Source organism: Podarcis melisellensis (assembly GCF_964234715.1).
Source record: "Podarcis melisellensis genome assembly, chromosome: 14".
In the NCBI taxonomy this organism is placed as follows: Eukaryota; Metazoa; Chordata; class Lepidosauria; order Squamata; family Lacertidae; genus Podarcis; species Podarcis melisellensis.
The window spans coordinates 38,552,217-38,574,269 of NC_138546.1; the positions used below are offsets into that span (position 1 = coordinate 38,552,217).

General features: G+C 41.9%; 1 protein-coding gene across 2 annotated transcripts in view; it reads right to left on the bottom strand.

Moving 5' to 3' along the window:
• The window catches only part of TRPM7 (transient receptor potential cation channel subfamily M member 7), a 76,202-nt gene that overhangs the window by 43,946 nt on the left and 10,203 nt on the right, over positions 1-22,053 (bottom strand). For both annotated transcript variants that reach the window (XM_081888345.1, XM_081888346.1), the window contains exons 2-4: positions 3,510-3,589; positions 1,898-1,936; positions 771-969 (exon numbers count right to left, since the gene is read on the bottom strand). In XM_081888345.1, coding sequence (XP_081744471.1) covers positions 771-969; positions 1,898-1,936; positions 3,510-3,589 — 318 coding nt within the window. The remainder of the gene's footprint in view (positions 1-770; positions 970-1,897; positions 1,937-3,509; positions 3,590-22,053) is intronic.

Here is a 22,053-nt window from a genome sequence, read left to right on the forward strand (position 1 = left end):
GGTTAAACTTTTTTAATAATGCAACCAGGAAATTATAACCATACTTATGCAAGGGTAAATAGGCATTTCACAGGTCATTCCAAATGCATGAAAATTTCTAATGGGAATTAGAGAACTGCCAGAGGATTCTGAATATGTCACAATAATGGAATTTAAAAACCTAATCACTACATGATTTATTTTATTTGTAAACACTGCAAAAGCATTGAACATTTTGTCAAAAGGGTGATTCCATAGTGAACACTGTAACATAGACACTTTGTTAATATTTTGTGTCTTAGTCAATATTATTTAACTCCAATTAACATTAAGCTATTTGTGTGTTGATTGGTTTGATCTTCCCATAAAAAATAATCAAGCAGTATAGCACAGGTATAGCACAAATGTTCTCTTTTTATTGTGTTTTAAAAGATGTGACTGATATAACAACTTTGCAACCTCAATAATCTATCTGTAACTTGTTTTCTGTAACTTATTAATTTAAAAATTATGTTATGTATTTTTGTGTTTGGATGAAAGGTGAAAATTGTAATAATAATATTAATAATAACAATAATAGAATGTACTAATTACTTCAATTTGGCGTGGGGGACATAAACATAAATTTAAAATGTAAAGTGCAAATAAGTCATTTGGAACCTTGACTTCACTCATCTCTTTACATGCTACTACCTTCATGTTTAGATATATGTTTTCATAGTCACTTGTAAATTCATTTCAATATTATTCCACTCTACCATTAAGCAATATATGGAACATTTGATACTGACCTTAGCTCGATACGAATGAGAGCCTCCTTGAAAGTTTATGATACCATAAGCATCTGTGGAACTCTGCTCAGTATGTTTTTCTACAGACCACTCTTCTACCTCCTGATTAAAATTTTCACCCAGTTTCACATCTGAATATTTCATGGCAAGGCTGGCAGTAAAGCAAGCATGTTGGCGGACCAAGCGACCACAACAGCACCTGCAGATAATCATCGCAATTTGGGGAATTGGGGAAACACACAAGAGGTAATTGCATAAGCTGTTGTCCATTCTCACAGTACTGGATATGCATCAATTTAGGATGAAAATACCTATTAATAGTTTTGTGCACTTTGTGGTTTTTTTTAAAAGGAATTATCCAGGCTGATTTGCACGATTCTGGCAAAATTTCTGAACCAGTTGTCTTTAAATCCTTTAAATATTGCCAGAGCATAGAAAAATAGAAGATCAACTCAATTTACTTTACAAGGAACTAATCACTTTTCGCACATTTTCACACAATGAAACAGCAACAGAACGTATGGACAAATGTCTTATCTGAAAAACTGACAAAAAGTGTGCATGCCTTGAATTTTTATCAAAATATCAATTTTTATCAAAATATGGTATTCAAAAGAAGACTCTGATTACTGGCACCCACTGGCTTTGCACATAGGCTTGTGGCAAATTTTATACATTAATCTTCTGTTTCAGGGGGAGAGGGGCAGAACGGGGGAAACTTAATGTTTGGTCATATTTTTGTGTGTGTTTCTTAGTTGCTGGAAGGCTTTGACATTATCTGATAAGCAGTTCACATAAGAAAAGTCAGAGCAAAGGTATATAGGATGACTTATAATAGTAATGTAGAAAATATAAAACACCCAAGAACTAGAAAGCCATGGCTAAGGGTCAACATACCTTTCACTACCAGCACTGGTGAAAGGTCTACCTATATCCAGTTTCCCTTGTCTACCCACATCCTTCCATGTTTTAATTAAATCTTCTTTACATTTTTACTTGTCTTTTGCTTCCAGTCATTTCTAAACAAATTACAGAACCATCAGCTTTCTGATGTTTTACTTATGTCAAATAATTAAAACAGTATTTTCAAAAGAAACACATAATTGCTTCATCTTACATAATCATACCTGACAAGTTGCTGACAAATCTGACATCCTGGAAGGCATCTATGATTAAGAATACAATAAAGTAAGTTAGAATTTTTCTTGTATTTTTTATTAAATCCAATTTATGACTAAATATGACTGAGATTATTCTTAATATATTTGTCATTACTTTCTGAAATTCACACCACAAATTATTTACTGTCCTGTCATGTATTCTGGGATATGCCTCTTAAGAAGAAAGCACTGTAACTGTTTATGAGGGCAATTTTGTTTGCATGAAGGTGGTCTAGAGAATAATAGAAAAATGACTGCTTATAGTTGTACGCAAGATATATCATTGTAATGTTACACAGAACAGAATACAGATATGATGCACATATGATAAAAGTGCAAGATTTTACTGTCTACAGAAATTCACTGTTGGGACAAATCCCTCAATACTTGGAGATCTTTTGACAGCTATGAAAAAATTAAAAATAATTTCTAAAATATGTTTAATACCTTTTTTAGTTATAATTATTCTTTATTTTTAATTTATAACCTGCCCTTCTTCCCCAAAGGGAGCTCAGAGCAGCTCACAATAATGTAAGTGAATAAACCACAATTTAAAGCAGCACAATAACTTATTGCAGAAAAGAGTTACAAACAAGAGCATAAAATCTTCATAAAACTATTATCCAAAAGCCTGTTTGTTTGTTTTTTTAAAAAGTATTTATGCATTTCCAAAATTTAGGTAAAGAGAGGGACTGCCTGATTTCCTTGGAAGAGACTACTGCCACTAAGAATGCCCAGATATAATTATAAACCCTGGGAAAAGAATAACTAGATTCCAGTTGTTTGAAGCTGCAATCCAGCGCTCACTGTTAAAAATATCAATGGCACTTTCAGAAGATACATCAAATTGCACTGTGTTGAAATGCATTTTTGAAAAATTTATGTTTAACCCCAGGTCTGCTTAACACAGAGATCAGCCGCAGCAGTAAAATATATGTAAGGCAGCAGACAACTGAGCATAATCATGCCAGATGGGATATGTGCTACAAATGAAGAAAACAAAATGGTTTGTTATTTGGGAAATGTCCCAAATTAACAAGGGTGGGTCAGAAGTATTGTTATTGCTGTTTTCTTAGTTTTGTTATATTTGTAAATCAATTAAAAAACAAAAACAAAACAAAACGGATTCCCGGTTTATGTTCTTGATATCAACAAATTTTTCATGTGTTTCAGTTTGATCAAAGCAAAACCTGTGCAGAGTCCTTTGGCTTCAAAGAATGCAAAATATATATTTCAACATATTTCACAAACAAAAACAAAGGTTAGCTATCTCCTGTTCAATTATAACAAAACTTTAAAAGCTAAATTTTACTTTTACTCAGAATTTGTACTGAATTCAGAACAAACTGAAGGTCAACTCCTCCAGTCCTCTTTCCACTGCAGTCCCTTGCACCTCCCAAAAATCACCTGCAGATTCCTCTGCTCATGTTTTCCCCAATTCCTCGAGAGAAGCTTGAGGCAGGTGCAGCGGGCTGCACTGGAGAGCAGAACATTCGTTTTCTGAGCACGATCCTTATGGTCCCAGCACATAATTTATACTTGAAAGTTAAACCTTCCGCTTCCATCGTTTTTAGTTTACCTGTGAGGATCCTTTGAACTTGGTATAATGTAGACACATTCCCGTTTGTTGAAAGTATTTTCTATCCAAGATTTCTGGGACTGTAAAACAAGGAATTTTCAGGATCATGCAAAAAACAATGTCAGATATTATACAGTTTGCAGAGAGCTATTTCTCATGGGATCTACCACCCATGTTTAACAGTAAACAACGCCTCCCTGACTCCCTTTCCCCCCCTCCAATATATTTTCAAACATACCTAGATTCTATCCATTATGCAGGTCTGTCTTTGGGATAACAGAAATCAAGCCCCATCAAACCACAGTCAAAATGTTAATTAACTCATTGCTCTCTTATAGAGTTATATTGCTATAAGGTTTTGAAGCTGGGTTTATTCATAAGTGTGAGAGGAGAGCTCTGCTTGCTTTGATTACAGAACTCACCAACTTTACAACTACAGCTGTATAAGGGACTCCTCCGTGAAAAATACGATAAAAGGACAATGTCATTGTAGAGGAGAGGCAAAGAACTGAGATATGAGTTTATCAAAGATTCTCCCAGCCTAGTGATAAAGTAATTGAACCTCCAGGTGTGAGTGCTTTCATGAGAAAGCTGGCGTGATTTCTTTATTTTGGAAGAAGTCTACTGAATTGTTTGGGACACTGCCTGCAAGCAAAGGATTTATAATATACATAAATGGCTAAGCTTTACTTCAGAAAGGAAAAGTGCAATTGCACAGCTTTCCAATAAATATTTAGTAAGTATTCTTGAAAATATTACTCATTTTGAATTTTCAGGCTAAATCTTTATTTGCTTTCAAATCCTCTATGAAATGCATGTTCCATTAATCTTTTTCAATATCCTATGTGAGTGAGTACAGGATTACAGCATTAACTCTAGACAACACCCCCATAAAATGTATAAACAAATAGTTTTGATTAAGCTGTTTATGAGTTGGAATAAACAAAAGGACAACAAACATACACTATTTAGCTGCTGCGACCATGCGAAAAAATAGTTTTTGGAATATCTATCAAAGAATAAGGTCCATAAATATCTATTTTAGAGTTGCCACCAATCCTTGAACAGAGAAACATGTGGATGCCAACCACATATAAAATCTCCTGAGCTTACTCAAAGTTTAGAACTGCAATTTAAAATAAATAATAATAATAATAATCTGCATCATTGAATTTATCAACTTTACCTCTGGGTAGATAAAAGCTGCCCTGAAAGTCTTGCGCTGAGGAGTGTATAATGAACAGATGTACAACCAAATGAATTCTAAGAGTTTGTCCAATATTATAATAAGCAAGCTCTAGAACAGTTCTCATTATTCTGCTTCTATAAGCTCTTGCACATGCAAAAGAAAATCTGTGGATTTAGTTTCATGCCCTCCATACTCCAACACAAGATGTAAAACATGTCTTCCATGAGATGTTTTTGGACCCAAGTAATGCTACAACTAGTTTCAAGCCAGTAACACTGCAGTTTTATTCAAGAACCTTCTTCTTCATATCTATGCTTTTCTTTTTGATCTATGCCTCGGACAGGTTCCTTTCTCTTCGGCCAAACTTTCAAAGCAAGATATTGTTAATTAGGTAATACAAGACAAGTAATAAGTATATACCATAGCGTTAATGGTAAGAAAGACTTTTCAAACTATCTTTATAGATACATGCCTGCTGACTTCAAGCATTTGAAGGTGACAAACAAAAGTATAAGCATTAAATGGACTTCAGTGCCTTCAATTCATTTAAAGTAAGAGGTAATGTAATACAATAGTAGAGAACATTTGGTAGATCAGCAATTGAAGATATGTTTGTATTAGTCCTTAAAACAATTACAGTAGTTAATTTTCCTCAAGAAAATTATTTAGAATAGTAGATTTAAATAATGAGCATAATTTCTGATATTTCAAACTCAGCTAACAAAGGTCTATAAAACTGTATCCCTTATTATCATTATTTTGTTCTATGTAAAGGCACCTTATTTGTTTAAACTGTATTAAGCTAAAATTTTACAATTTTAAAAACCAGTTAGCGATTTTTTTAAAAAGTACCTGCTCAAGATACAGGGTCCATCTTATTTTTTCTTTGCAGAAATTCATGGTGAACAACTACCAGCAGTTTCCTTTGAGAAACAATCTTATACCGCTCAGTTCACTTTAATTTAAGGTTTTGCAGATGACAGGTTATATGCTGCTAAAGTGCCGGATGAGATCAGCCCTTAAAATAATTCAACATAGCATTACAGGTACCATCCTATTATCACATTTGAATAAAGTGAATGTTTTCAGGTGTTTTTCTTCTAAGCAAGTATTCTATTCTCCTCCAAAACTTTTAGAAATTTGAAAGCCTTCTGTAAGAGAAAATGGGATTCTTCAGAATCCATCAAAATTAATACGCACATTCTGCCATATTTAACCAAAGTATTATGTTCTGGTGAGCCGTGTTTGAATATTTAATATACAGTGGTACCTCGGGTTACATACGCTTCAGGTTACATACGCTTCAGGTTACAGACTCTGCTAACCCAGAAATAGTGCTTCAGGTTAAGAACTTTGCTTCAGGATGAGAACAGAAATTGTGTTCCGGCAGCGCGGCAGCAGCAGGAGGCCCCATTAGCTAAAGTGGTGCTTCAGGTTAAGAACAGTTTCAGGTTAAGTACGGACCTCCGGAACGAATTAAGTACTTAACCCGAGGTACAACTGTACAACCATTCCAAAATATTCACTATTCATGAATCATGGTAGACACTTAATGAGTCTGTAAAGTAGCTGCCAAGAACAGCAACTGAAGATTTGTCATGGCTGGCTAGCCAGCTAGAGCCCACCCAGGCTGTAGGACAATAATTGAATAGTGCAATCTGAGTAGATGTTTGATCCTGAAGCATTTAGGTGAAGCTATTCCCATAAGTGTACTGCCCTTTCCACTTTCTGTAACAAAGTCCAACTAATTTGAGTAGCACATATTAAGCACTGTTGTGTGATAAAGGTAAATGTAAAGGTACCCCTGCCCGTACGGGCCAGTCGTGTCCGACTCTAGGGTTATGCGCCCATCTCACTTAAGAGGCCGGGGGCCAGCGCTGTCTGAAGACACTTCCGAGTCACATGGCCAGCGTGACGAAGCTGCTCTGGCGAGCCAGCACCAGCGCAGCACAAGGAAACGCCGTTTACCTTCCCGCTATAAAGCGGTACCTATTTATCTACTTGCACTTAAGGGTGCTTTCAAACTGCTAGGTGGGCAGGAGGTGGGACTGAAAGACGGGAGCTCACCCCGCCGCGGGGATTCGAACCGCTGACCATGTGATCGGCAAGTCCTAGGCACTGAGGTTTTACCCACAGCGCCACCCGCGTCCCCACTGTTGTGTGATGGCACACTGCTTTTGTGTGTTAGAAGAGCAGCAATGACTACTGCTATATACATGTAGCGAAACAGTGGGCAACTCAGCAAAAAAAGCAGAAGTAACTGCAAGAGGTTTCCAGTAGCCAGATTATGCTTAAGAGAAAGAACCAAAAGGGCATCACTGGGCAAAGTAGTTTCTCTCTCCTCCTGCAGTCAGTGAAATCCTATTATGTTTATGCAGAAATAAATCCCACTAAGTACCGTATTTTTTGCTCTATATAAGACTCACTTTTTTCCTCCTAAAAAATAAGGGGAAATGTGTGTGCGTCTTATGGAGCGAATGCAAGCTGTGCAGCTATCTCAGAAGCCAGAACAGCAAGAGGGATTGCTGCTTTCACTGCACAGCGATCCCTCTTGCTGTTCTGGCTTCTGAGATTCAGAATTTTTTTTATTGTTTTCCTCCTCCAAAAACTAGGTGCGTCTTATGGTCTGGTGCGTCTTATAGAGTAAATCTATACTCTATAATACGGTAAATCTTCGCTGTACTTACTTAGTAAGTGCCAGCATTACTGATCCCCATACTACCCTTCATCAAGCGCAAAAGAGAATTTATTACTCCCCTGAACCCATGAACAGAAGCTGTGATTGCAGGAAAACAAGGACCCAAAGTATTGCAAAAGAAACAAACACTATCTGGACTTCCTTTTCTCACCATGGATTCAAAGCAGGGGTGAGGCACTAATTTCCATTCACACAGAGCCCCACCCAAACCTCTACACATGGCAAGACAGGATCAGGCCTCAAGCTCACACTGCCTTTCCAATTATTCTCCTCCCAATGGGGAGGAGACTGTGAGTTCACTGAGGCAATGTCATGTTTATATGAATTTAGGTTTCCTTGACCCTGCAATCCAGAATATACAAGGCACTGTAGTACAACATCTGTATTCACCAGTTCCTCTGAATGCAACAGCTCCTTCCAATTTCTCCTCACACACCCCTCGTTTCTGGTGCCAATTAACAGGATTGTGACCTCAGAGGTCGTTGTTCAGAAACACAGAGGGAAAAGGGTTTAGGGGTGCATTGTGGGATTAAAATTGGGCTTACATAAAGACACAGACTGAGCAGGCACTTTGCAGCTGAGTCTCAATCATATACTGTATTTCAGACACACAACAGTAAATTACTCCAGTTCCACACCAACTTGAACCTTAAAAAGTATGATGTGAATGTAGATCCCAAACATGCTAGAAAATATTCCCAGTATATTAAAGCTATTTCCTCATCTATTGGAGGCATGCACAAACATAAATATGATATGCACATAAAAATTTTGTTTTAACTTTGTTTCCTATGTGTACTATAGGCAAAAAACATATATCCCAAACCCAACCAGTAAGTACATCTAAAACAGAAATTTAAAATACAAAGCACTGCAATGCAAGTATGACACAATCTTTTGTTAATTTTCTTAATTTAAAGCTTACTATGGCATGACAATATGTAACAGCTCTGCCTGCAATGTTTTAAAACAAACTACAAAAGTTATCGTGATATACAGATCTTTACAACAAACTGTTACTAAGCATTTACTATAAATCCGCAAATTTCGACTATTTACAATAAATTACTCACTTGAAAGAAATACTTTTATTAACCAAGCACATGGTGATCATGGGACTAAACTGTGACCCATGCCTAGTTGACTGTAACACCTCACAGTACAAGAGCAATAGCTGGAAGGCCAAAATTCCAAGCATAGCTCTCCTTATCTTCCTATCATCACTTCCAGCCAATGAATCTCATTTTAGAAATTGTGCACCTGGGGTAGACATTATAGCACACCAAGTTCACACATACAAATTAGTCCGCCAGCTGCATTTCTTTCTTTCTTTCCTGTCCATACATAAATTTACAACACTGATTGCAAGTTACTTTTGTTCTCAACTAGATCTGAATAATATATAAAAAGGCACACCTAAAACACCTACGAGGATGCCTCAAGAATGCATTATGTTTATCAGGCATACTTCTCCCGGTGTGTTGTGCTCCTGATTCAAAGTGCACCTTTCTCCAGAAAGCTATTCTTCTGAAAATAGAATGTATGTATCATATATCAGTGTAAAAACTACTGTAGCAACTGACTTGGTTATGTCAGGGCACATGAACTGCTTTTAACGAGAGTTCTGGAACAAGCTTTGTGGTTAATAGGGAACTCCAGTCCACATTAAGCCTAGCTAACCATAAAGCTAAGGTTTGCCTTAGAATTACCGTATTTTTCGCACCATAGGACGCACTTTTTCCCCTCCAAAAATGAAGGGGAAATGTGTGTGCGTCCTATGGTGCGAATACAGGCTTTCGCTGAAGCTGGAGAGCGAGAGGGGTCGGTGCGCACGGACCACTCTCACTCTCCAGGCTTCAGGAGAGCCGCAGCGCCAGTCCCACAAGGTCGGGGGACAGCGGGGAGGCGGAACACCGCCATCCCGCTGTCTTCCGATGTGGTTTGGAGGCTGACGGCGGGGAGACGCGTGCTTCTCCCGGCCGCCAGCCCCGCAAGCTCCAGGGACAGCTGGGAGGCGCCGCGCGTCCTCCCTCAGTCCCCGGACCTGATCTGCAGGCGGGCGACGGGGAGAAGAGCGCTTCTCCCCGCTGCCTGCCCCGCAAGCTCCGGGGACAGCTGGGAGGCGCAGCGCGTCCTCCCTCTGTCCCCGGACCTGATCTGCAGGCGGGCGACGGGGAGAAGAGCACTTCTCCCCGCCGCCTGCCCCGCAAGCTCCGGGGACAGCTGGGAGGCGCAGCGTGTCCTCCCTCTGTCCCCGGACCTGATCTGCAGGCGGGCAACGGGGAGAAGAGCGCTTCTCCCCGCTGCCTGCCCCGCAAGCTCCGGGGACAGCTGGGAGGCGCAGCGCGTCCTCCCTCTGTCCCCGGACCTGATCTGCAGGCGGGCGACGGGGAGAAGAGCGCTTCTCCCCGCTGCCTGCCCCGCAAGCTCCGGGGACAGCTGGGAGGCGCAGCGCGTCCTCCCTCTGTCCCCGGACCTGATCTGCAGGCGGGAGACGGGGAGAAGAGCGCTTCTCCCCACTGCCTGCCCCGCAAGCTCCAGGGACAGCTGGGAGGCGCAGCGCGTCCTCCCTCTGTCCCCGGACCTGATCGGCAGGTGGGCCGCGGGGAGAAGAGCGCTTCTCCCCGCTGCCTGCCCCACAAGCTCCGGGGACAGCTGGGAGGTGCAGCGCGTCCTCCCTCTGTCCCCGGACCTGATCTGCAGGCGGGCCGCGGGGAGAAGAGCGCTTCTCCCCGTCGCCAGCCCCGCAAACTCGGGGGACAGCGGGAGAGGCGCAGAGCGCCCTTCCCGCTGCCCCCTGACTTGGCTAGAAGGCTGGCGGGGGGGGAGAAACCTGCTCCTCCCCGTCGCCAGCCCCGCAAACTTGGGAGACAGCGGGAGAGGCGCAGCGCGCCCTCCCGCTGTCTCCCGACCTGGTTTGGAGGCTGGCGGAGGGCTTCCTCCTCCCCCAGCCCCGAAAGCTCCCAGAGCGATGCCAAAGCTGCGCGCAGCTTCGGCATGGCTCTGGGTCCCGTTCTGGGGAGGGGGAAGCTCGGGCTTCCCCCGCCCCAGCCCCGCGTCTCCAGCCGGGAGACGGTTGCGGGGGGCTGCTTTAGCCCCGCGCGTGCTCTCCCGGCTGGAGAGGTGACGCTCGGCTATGGAGGCTCCTGCCATAGGCGCGCGTCACCTCTCCAGCCGGGAGAGCACGCACGGGGCTAAAGCAGCCCCCCGCGACCCTCTCCCAGCTGGAGAAGTGACCCGCGCCTATGGCAGGAGCCTCCATAGGCGCGCGTCACCTCTCCAGCCAGGAGAGCACGCACGGGGCTAAAGCAGCCCCCCGCGACCCTCTCCTGGCCTGAGAGGTGACGCGCGCCTATGGCAGGAGCCTCCATAGGCGCGCGTCACCTCTCCAGCCGGGAGAGCACGCACGGGGCTAAAGCAGCCCCCCGCGACCCTCTCCCAGCTGGAGAAGTGACGCGCGCCTATGGCAGGAGCCTCCATAGGCGCGCGTCACCTCTCCAGCCGGGAGAGCACGCACGGGGCTAAAGCAGCCCCCCGCAACCCTCTCCTGGCTGGAGAGGTGACGCGCGCAGCCCCCCGCGACCCTCTCCCGGCTGGAGAGGTGACGCGCGCCTATGGCAGGAGCCTCCATAGGCGCGCGTCACCTCTCCAGCCAGGAGAGCACGCACGGGGCTAAAGCAGCTCCCGGCTGGAGAGGTGACGCGCGCCTATGGCAGGAGCCTCCATAGGCGCGCGTCACCTCTCCAGCCGGGAGAGCACGCACGGGGCTAAAGCAGCCCCCCGCGACCCTCTCCCGGCTGGAGAGGTGACGCGCGCCTATGGCAGGAGCCTCCATAGGCGCGCGTCACCTCTCCAGCCGGGAGAGCACGCACGGGGCTAAAGCAGCCCCCCGCGACCCTCTCCCGGCTGGAGAGGTGACGCGCGCCTATGGCCGCTGCTCCCTGACCTGCTCTTTGGGGCTGGTGGTGGGCTTCCCCCGCCAGCCCCAAAGAGCAGGTCGAAAGGAACCTGAAGCCTGGAGAGCGAGAGGGGTCGGTGCGCACCGACCCCTCTCGCTCTCCAGGCTTCCAAGGTAGCCGCCTGAACGCACCTTAAACGGCACCTTGTTTTAGAACGGGAAAACAAAAGGGGGAAAATTCTCCCACTCTCTGCGCAGAGCCTCCTGCCGCTTCGCTGAAGGGGCGCTGGGCAGAGAGCAGAAGAATTTTTTTCCCTTGTTCTCCCCCCTCTAAAACAAGGTGCGTCCTATTGTCCGGTGCGTCCTATGGTGCGAAAAATACGGTACTTAGCTTATGCCTTATTGGCTTGGGTCCCTCTCAATGGTCATGAGAAGAGTTCTGCTCACAGAATGGAGTTTTGGTATCTCAAAAGTTTGCCCCTTAATGCAAGAGATCTTATCTGAGAGGTTATCTTATGAAAGGTTGCATGTACAAGCTTCCCAGGAATAACTTACGTTTTTAGAAGTATGTTTCATAAGAAACTCCCAGTTTTATTTAAAAACTAAAACTAAAACGGACACCTTTAGAAGGAGTATTGAAGATTGGTCCTGTTTTCAAAACAGCTTTACTTCATTTTGTAATACAAAAAATGATGGAAGGATAAAGGTACGTTATATTTTTTCCTAGAATTGTTTAAACATTTAGACTCCAACAAACCCCAACAGACGTCTCACTCCCTTGCTCATTGCAATTTTAAAGTTACCTATTTCTATAATTACTAAGTCTTAAACAGGACAAAGAAGGACTAGCTAGCCAGCTCATGCAGCATGCTATATTTAAAGCTCTTCTCCAAACAGTAAGATCTAAGACGTTGTGAAGCACAATAAGACGCAGAGGGAATGTCAGTTAAACTTTTTTCACAAAATTGACAATAATAAGTCAGCTTATTTTTATAACTATACCCCCCCCCCCAATTTTTTTTTCATTGGCTTGCCCCATGATTTCCTGTGGTTAGCTGAAGCAGCAGGTCTGGCATGTTTACCCCAGAACCATTACCCAAGTTTACCCCAGAACCATTACCCATAAACAGCTAGCTAAAAGTACACAATGAGTTAATAATCCAAAACTGATACAGTATCAATTAAGTATTCTATGTTTGGGTGATTCTTCTCACCCCTCACATCTATGTCTGCACTCCTCCCTCACTGTTCAAACAAGGGAAGTCCTATTTTTATTAGTATGTATGTCAGGCATGGGGTGGCGCTGTGGGTTAAATCACAGAGCCTAGGACTTGCCGATCAGAAGGTTGGCGGTTCAAATCCCCGTGACAGGGTGAGCTCCTGTTGCTCGGTCCCTGCTCCTACCAACCTAGCAGTTCAAAAGCATGTCAAAGTGCAAGTAGACAAATAGGTACCGCTCCGGCGGGAGGGTAAATGGCGTTTCCGTGCACTGCTCTGGTTCGCCAGAAGCGGCTTAGTCATGCTGGCCACATGACCCGGAAGCTGTACACCAGCTCTCTCGGCCAATAAAGCGAGATGAGTGCCGCAACCTCAGAGTCGGTCACGACTGGACCTAATAGTCAGGGGTCCCTTTACCTTTTTATGTCAGGCATGGGCAAACTCAGCCCTCCAGATGTTTTGAGACTACAATTCCCATCACCCCTGACCACTGGTCCTGTTAGCTAAGGATGATGGGAGTTGTAGGCCCAAAACATCTGGAGGGCCGAGTTTGCCCATGCCTGATGTATGTTCTCCCTCACCCTACCATAAAGAATCAACAATGGGGGTGGAGGGAAAGAATCCTCTTAGCCACAACTCCTCTGTGCAGGACTTTATATTCTTTTCATTTTATGAATGGAAAATGGAGGATGAGAAAAATATGACACAACATATAAGCAAAACATATTACTATGAGTCCATAACAAAGTTGGACTTTGAGCTTAAATATGTCAGGCTCAAGGACATTCCTAGGGCTACTATACTGTACTTGTTTTCACTGAATAAAAAATCAGAGTTAATAACTATGCTTCTTTAGTTACTTGAATTGCTGTCAGACACATGAGAATAAATACTAATTGAATTACTAGACACAATGTCTCCACTGTTAACTTGCGCTTCTTTTTTCTACCAGCTGCACAAAATAATTTATGTATTAGGCTTTATAATGCATCCTTTCATTTAAAAACAAACTGCCGATTAATATATAGTATACTATATTAGTATAGTATTCTTAATTCCTAAAGAGTCCCATATCTTTATTAACCCTGCTTGCATCTGATGCCTTATCACATTTTTCTGATTTTTATTTTTATTTTTATTATTTCCATGAAATAAAACATGAACTAGCTCCACACCAAGTACTAACAGAAATGGTGAAAAGTTATCTTGGTTTTCTGTGTAGAATTCATTTTATTTGGCTGTAACATTTGATAGAATAAAGATAATTCAACACTTTGTTGCATTATTCTGCATTACATTGTCTTTCTAATGATAAGTACCGGTAATTATATTGTTTTTTATGGTCTTATTCTTAAAAAGGCTGATGTTATGAGCCATCAAACCTCAGAAATACAACTTTTCCTAAAGATTTTCACAATCTTTTTGGCCGCTAGTGAATCAGCACCCCTTCATTCAATCAGTCTGGTAAATAAAATATGGGTCTTGTTTACTTTCTACCACAGACCTTATGTATTATGAAGAGCAGTGAAGGGCAAAAGAGCCTCACTTCCCACACCCTCAATCAAGTCCAGCTGAACCATGGCCTCTCCCAGACCATGACTTTAAGAACAGCCGAAGTAGCTGGGAAGAGAGAAAGAGTTCACAGATTTATTTATTTAACAATTTTATAAGTTGTGTGTCTTTGTTTCTCAATTTGAACCTTTTACATGTTTTTGTATGCACTGTGGAATTTTATGCATTGTGACCTGATGTTATATTTATTGATAATAGTTTAGTAATTATTTGTTTGTTAAGAGTCCATTTCTGTTTAATAATTTGAGTTATATTTTGGGCTAATTTTATTGTGTACTATTATATTCTAATGGATATATTATATTTGATATAAGTTGCTTATTTTAAAGTTATGTTTTTATTACAACTTTTTTTGTATTGGATCCCATGGTTCTAAGGTGTGTGATCTTGGCTATATCTTTTGTTCTTTCTTCAACTTGTAAAGCACCTTGTGTATTGTAATATAGAAGGCGGTGTACAAATTAAAAATTGGAAAAAGGAAACGTCTACACATTTAAACAATAGTATCTGAGATATAGCAATTAAAAATTCTAACTTCCCAAAACCCAAGAGCCAAAAATCAACTTTGCAAACTGCTGGAAACCTGAAAACTCTTACCACTCAAGAACTATTTTGATTAACATTACAGCAAAAACTTCTGAGACATTTTGGTTGGCCTAACAAAAGTAATGGGTGCGATCCAATTGTGGTAGACCTCTAGTACAATAGCCATTCATTTGATGGGAACCACATTTTTAACACAGAGAAGCAGTCAAATCCATTGGGCAGCCTTGGGCAGCAGAACATACTGTTTAGTGCTGTTCTGTTCAGATTGTACTAACTGCCTGTGCAGCAAAAATATCCTGCACAACAATGACAACATTAAACTGAATCTCAACCATTGTCCTACTATAAATTTTGGAACTTTTCTTATGGGCCAGCAGGGCTATCTTTACTTCTTTAGCATAAAAAGGTCATCGGCATTAATCCTTCACTGTTGATTTAATTTGAGACTTGATCAGCTGTAATTTACTCTCAAGTAAAATAATCCTCATTAGTGTCAGTTTTAGAAATACTACTACTCCTGCTTACTCTTGCTCACTGCTATGGCAACTGTAAAAATTTCTATTCCAAGTAGTGAATTCCCATCTCAAAGAATACAAATCCTCTTTCAAAGGCCTAAAGGGGTTTTAAAATCTTCCTGATTCACTGAATGAGCCATGACCAGCTTTAAAAGCCTGAGTCATACCTTTGCTTCCTACTCACCTCTGAATCATTTTGTCTGACACAGGAATTAAAATGAATATGCAACCAACGGAAAGCATGCATTTTTAAAGTAGGATATTCATTTTATTGAACTCTTGTTTATTTGAAACAAATCAGCTTCACACAAAGTAATATGTTCATTTGCTGAAGACACAAGGCAGCTGAATTAACTCTGTTTGGGCAAATACCTTTTTAACTATCATTCTATATCACCTGTACCAAGACAGACTTATCATCCAGCTAAATGGACAGCAAAAGAAACTTCAAATATTTCTGCACATTTCCCAGATTACCATACCCTACCATACCACACCATATATCTTGGCAGGTGTCAAATTTGAAAGCAAGGGTCACTACATTTCTTTCCCATCTCCAGACAGCTTCAACTGTTGTCTGCTAAGCTCTTACATACAACAAACAGGAGAGAGGCTAAGGTGAAATCTAGACACATATAAAAAAAAGTTTTGAAAATGCTTTTAAAAAAACGTTTTGGAATATATATTGAATTTGCCATAGTTCACCATCACCATCTAGTATCACATTTGTAAAACGCACTTTTCAACACAACATTAGTCCTACTCAGAGAAGATCCACTGAAATTGATGAACATGACTAACTTCGGTTTATTCCAATAAGCTTACTTTCTATAGTACTTAGCTGGATGCAACCCATTGCTAGTGGGGAGCCCAAAAGGCTTGAGCCCCAAGAGCCCGGATCTCCTGCCCTTTATTAAGAAACATCTTAATTTTCCCAGCAGCACCATCTGCTCTGTAAGTGAAGTGGGGGGGGGGGCCCTCTCAGCCCATACTTGTTAGCCATGGGGGGGGGGTGAGGAAGTTGAGTGACTGTATAGATGGGGAGGGCAGCACAGTGATGATGGTGAAGCTTACTGTGGGGCCATGAAACTTAGTGAGCGATCATGGGTCAGGTAGTTTCACCCCTTGGGTTTTAACAAAGTTGACAAAATGAGCATGGGGGTGGAGGGGGGGACATGAACACTACCCTGAACTCATTTGAGAAATGGGCCAGATAAAAGAGCATCCAACTGCCCTATATGGGAAATTTACATGTGTGATATAAAGATAATAGCATTCCCCTGATGTTTGTCACCACCATATGGAATTCAAAAAGTGAGGTGTGGATTTTTTAATTTTTACATTACTCATCTCTCAGGCTTAAGTGTTATGTTCCCATCTCCAAAATGGTAGGATTTTTCTGGGAAGCTTTTTGCATACTTGATTGCTCAGTTATATAATATGCATGTGTAACTTGTCTAACTTGCTTGAATATCAACTCTGCACATAGGGCATTTTCCTGCTTTCCAGTTTTGTTGATCTGTAGTTGCTGCATATCAAGTGTGGATAACAGAGGACTTGAAGTACACACAACGGATAGCTTGGGTGAGAAAGGACTGTGTCAGAAAGAGTTAGAGTTACTTTTAATATGTACTTAAGCATCAGTTCTTGCAAACAGATTGGGGGGCTACAATCCACATACAGCACACCGAGTCCAGAAAATCCTGCTAGTACCATACCTCATAACTCTCAGAAAAACTCTGTTTTCTCCCTCTGAAAGTTTGCCTAAATTTGAATCCAGGCCCACAAATTAGCATATTCAAATAGACGCAAATTTGGGTGATGGGCCTGTGTCCTGAGGTTTTTTATTCCTGGCAATGCCTCGTTTAGAAAATATCATGGATAGGGAACTGGCAGCCTATGGGCCTGATATGGCCCATGGGGGTCTCCCATTCAAGCCTAAAGTCTCTCCTCCTTGTCCCTTGCCCCTGAGCTGTAATTAGCTTTGGAAAAGCTTCCTATGGTCTTTTCCAAGCCTGATAGCAATGAGCGAGCGGTTACAGTGAGAGACTGTGTGTGTCTACATTAGAGACAGAACGAAACAGCTGGTGCAAATGAATGTGTGTATGTATGTGTGTGTATATATATATATATATATATGTGTGTGTGTGTGTGTGTGTATATATATATATATATATATATATATATATATATATATATATATGCGCGCATAGGTATGCTTTTAAGTTCAGTTTTTGTGGGACATGCCTGGGAAGAGGAGAACTGGGGAGAGCGGTTGGGAGGTGGGCAAACACAGTGGTTCAGGGTAGGGGGAGGTGTGAGGTGGAGCAGGCCAAGTAAGGGGCACATGTCACAGGCAGTTGGTGACTGTGCTGTGTGTCAACCCCTCCTCCAACCTGGGGAACTGCTGCTGAATACCCAGTTTGCTCGGAATAAGACCTCGCTCATCCATGACTTGATTGTGGATGAGGAGGCAGATCTGACCTGTATTACTAAGACCTGACAATGACTTTCTCAAATTGAGTGTAATTCACGTATATATTCATAGATAGATAGACAGACAGACAGACAGACAGACAGATAGAGATATATCCTGTTCTGCTGCCACAACCAATACAAAATGTATATGATATTTTTATTCTGGCTTTGTTTTTATTGTTAGCTTCACAGTGCCAGAATAAAAACAGGCCATGAGGATGATAAAATACCATGAAACTCTACCCTTAGACTACAAGGTAGGTGAAAAGTATGTGATATTTTTCCTAGTAAATTACCAGCAGACTAAAATAGCTTGACTAACTGTATTGGCTGTTTTGAAAGTCCTCCAAAGTGTTTTTAAAAGCTGTTTTCACATTAGCCCACATTTGTAATTATTGTCTCTCTGTGGTCACACCCACCCACCCACATATATATCATGTATATATATATGACATATATATCATATAGTATTGTATAATATACAGTGTACATATTATATAATTTCCAGCCTTATTCTTTGCATATTTACTCAGAAGAAAGCTTCATGCAATTCAACAGGACTTACTCCCAGATAAACATACTTAGGATTACGGTCTAGTAGTACAATATGAAGCATGTTTACTTTGAAGTCAATTGCTACAAAACTGCACATTTCCCAATATAAACATGTTAGATAAGAAAAGTACTCTCTTGGTTGGAATAGTACAAAATGTGAACTAAACATGAATTCAGCCACCTACTGGACAATCATCATGTGTCAGTTTCTTGAAGTAGGAAAGCACAGCTGACTTTCCAAGAGGATACGTGAAGACTTTATGGACTGCTATTTAGATTCCACCCCCCCCCCAAACTTTGGAAGATGTCATTACAAAAAAAGTGGGGTAAACACAGGTGATTAAAGCTAAAAGGGGTGAAGTTACTAGGCAAGAAAAAACTTTTGAGCAGCAATATGATGAGATTAAGATAGGACAATAGAGACAACAGACCTTTAACTTTAGGCACTGGTGGGAATATTTGGAATGTTGAAGGTCTGTCATGGGTGCCACCCGGGCTTCCCACACCACTGTGTAAACCAGGATAGTAGACCGCCAGCCTGATCTAGCAGGGCTCTTCAAAAACCCCAATGATTTCAACTGAGATGTCATTAGTTTGCATTTGAGGAAATGCAAATTGTGAGCTCACTAGAAAGATTCACTAGGAAAAGAAAATTGGGAAATTCCAGAACTGATGTGAAATGAAAAATCAATCCCAGCAGATGCTTTTTAGAAATGAGAGGGAAGAGTGCTGCATACAATGAAGCAACAGCAAAGGCTACAATACTCAAATATGAAATTTTCCATGTTAGGAGAGGAGTTTAGTAATACAGTGGTACCTCGGGTTACATACACTTCAGGTTACATACACTTCAGGTTACAGACTCTGCTAACCCAGAAATAGTGCTTCAGGTTAAGAACTTTGCTTCAGGATAAGAACAGAACTGTGCGGCGGCGGCAGGAGGCCCCATTAGCTAAAGTGGTGCTTCAGGTTAAGAACAGTTTCAGGTTATGAATGGACCTCCGGAACGAATTAAGTACTTAACCCGAGGTACCACTTTAAGACTTAGAAGGGCTTTGTTCTAGGCTAAAATCAGATTATTAACTAAATTATTTTATTAACAACAGAAATATAGCACAGGATTAGATGCCAAAGGCAAACACCAAAAACAAATGCAAAGTAAACTAAATAGTTCACAAAAGCACTTTTTAAAACCAAAGTACAAAGCTTGAATAAAGGAGTATGCATGATCACTTCTATAGGACTCCTCAGCAAAAGTCAACTGGCTTGCAAAAGTGCTATCAGGCACTTGGCCTGTTGGCAGACTAACTCTGTCTTACAAAGATGTCTGCAAACGCAGCAGTAAAACCAGACACCTTCATCTGACCCACCTGCAATTAAATATCTCTCCCATATCAGTCTCTACAGCCACAGCAGGTGCTGTAACCGTCCAACAGTTTGCCTTTACCCCCAAAGGTGAACTCTTCCATTGTCTCCTGTGACAGACAGATGCCAGCATCAACAATTACCGTATTTTTCCGTGCACAAGACGCCCCTTATTTTTTTTAACCCAAAATTAAGAAATTAAATTGTTTAGCTTGGGGGACGGAGGTCACTTCTGCCAATCACTCACCTGCCTGCTTGCTTCTGCCAATCACATGCCACAGCCACTGCCGATCACACACCTCGACACAGCTGCCAATTGTCTGCCCGCTCACCAACAGCCCACCCGCCCACTTGCCACAGCCTGCCTCATCACAGCCACCAATTGCCAGCAGGCCTTGCCGCAGCCACCAATCACCTGCCCAATCACTGCTGCCAATTAATCGCACCTCCCCCCCCCTCTGCATTCACTATTCGTGTATTAGTCGACACCCAATTTGTGCCTAACTTTTTTTAGCAAAAAGCATCGTCTTATACATAGAAAAATACGGTAGTCAATGGCAAATCACTCCAATCAAGTCAATGACATGAACCAGCCTCCCCCCCCCCATATTGTTATGACAACAAATGCAAGGGGAGTGAAAGGCGACATTTCCAAGCAATCCCAGAAGATAGATATCAAGTCATCAGAGTTGAAGTAAGATTCCACTGCCAGCTGAGTTGACTTTTGTATGTGGAATGAGGAAGGGACACCAATTTTATGTTTCTAGTAGCAGAATGTCTTGAGTCAAGACCGGGCCTTGTCCTGACACTAGGTATGCATGGGTATACATGAACTCAGGAAAAAAGTCCAGAAGCTCCCTATGACATGATAACGCTAGTGTGACCGGATGGACTGTTTGTTTTGTACAATATATCAACATATAGAAGAGGTAAAACAGTAATCACCATTAAAATGATATCCTAGGTAAAGGTACCCCTGCCCGTACGGGCCAGTCGTGTCCGACTCTAGGGTTGTGCGCTCATCTCACTTAAGAGGCCAGGAGCCAGCGCTGTCTGAAGACACTTCCGGGTCACGTGGCCAGCGTGACGAAGCTCCTCTGGCGAGCCAGCAACAGCACCAGCGCAGCACATGGAAACACCGTTTACCTTCCCGCTATAAAGCGGTACCTATTTATCTACTTGCGCTTAAGGGTGCTTTCAAACTGCTAGGTGGGCAGGAGCTGGGACCGAAAGACGGGAGCTCACCCCGCCACGGGGATTCAAACCGCCGACCATATGATCGGCAAGTCCTAGGCACTGAGGTTTTACCCACAGAGCCACCCACGTCCCTAAATAATATCCTATTCATTCATAAATCAACTAATTTACCATGAAGTTAAATATTATTAGAGTTACCTACAACAGGTATGTAGATCATCGTGAAAAAAGGAAAGCACGAACAAAGCAAGATAGATCAGCACATCCGGCATAACTGATACCGGCATGTCTTCATGACGGAGCTCACCCACAACCTCTAGAATTTGCATACATTCTAGGCACAACACATTATTCCTTAAAAGAGAGCAATTTGTGTGACTCAAATAAAAGAAACACATACTTATTTTAGTCAAAATTTAATACTTGAACAAAAGTTAGAAACTGCTATCATGGGGCACTTTTCAGTGAAAAGCTAATGAGACAAAGCACTGACAGACACTAATAAAGTAGGTAACAGTCCAGTAATATTTCTGTTATAAATTGCCCAATTGCATGGAATAGGGAATGCAGCCATAATATGTATGGTTTTTGTATTATTTATGAAAAGTATTTATGAATTATGATAAAACAAAACCTAATATTAAACTTTGGGTTAAAAATTACTCTGGGTTAAACTTTTGTTGGGTATGAAAGTTGTTGCAGGAAGTGCCTAGGTCAAATTCTTTGGGTATAACCTTACCTAGTTAAGGTGTGGTGCTGAGTAAATTACAGAAACCTTCCGAATGAGTTCTGAGAAACAGTGGAGTGAACTTGATAACCCAGCTTGAGAAGAAAGGAAGAAATAATTAGTTCATCTCCTTTTAAGGGCAGGTTCAAAGACTTCTGACAATCTTGGAAAAGATTTTTTTAAAAAAAATAAATTTCTGAAGAATTTGGTCCTTTGTGCAATTATAAATAGGTAACACAGTTGAAGCAGTTTATGTGGGAAACAAATAGTGTGAACTTCCACTAGTGCAGACACATCCTGGCACAGGGGGAATTTAGGGAGGGTGGAAGGCAGGCTTGGCTTCCTAAAGCATGCTTATAGAAGAGAAGACTCCCTGGAAAAGACCCTGATGTTGGGAAAGATGGAGGGCACAAGGAGAAGGGGACCACAGAGGATGAGATGGTTGGACAATGTTCTCGAAGCTACCAACATGAGTCTGACCAAACTGCGGGAGGCAGTGGAAGACAGGAATGCCTGGCGTGCTCTGGTCCATGGGGTCACAAAGAGTTGGACACGACTAAACGACTAAACAACAACAACAACAACA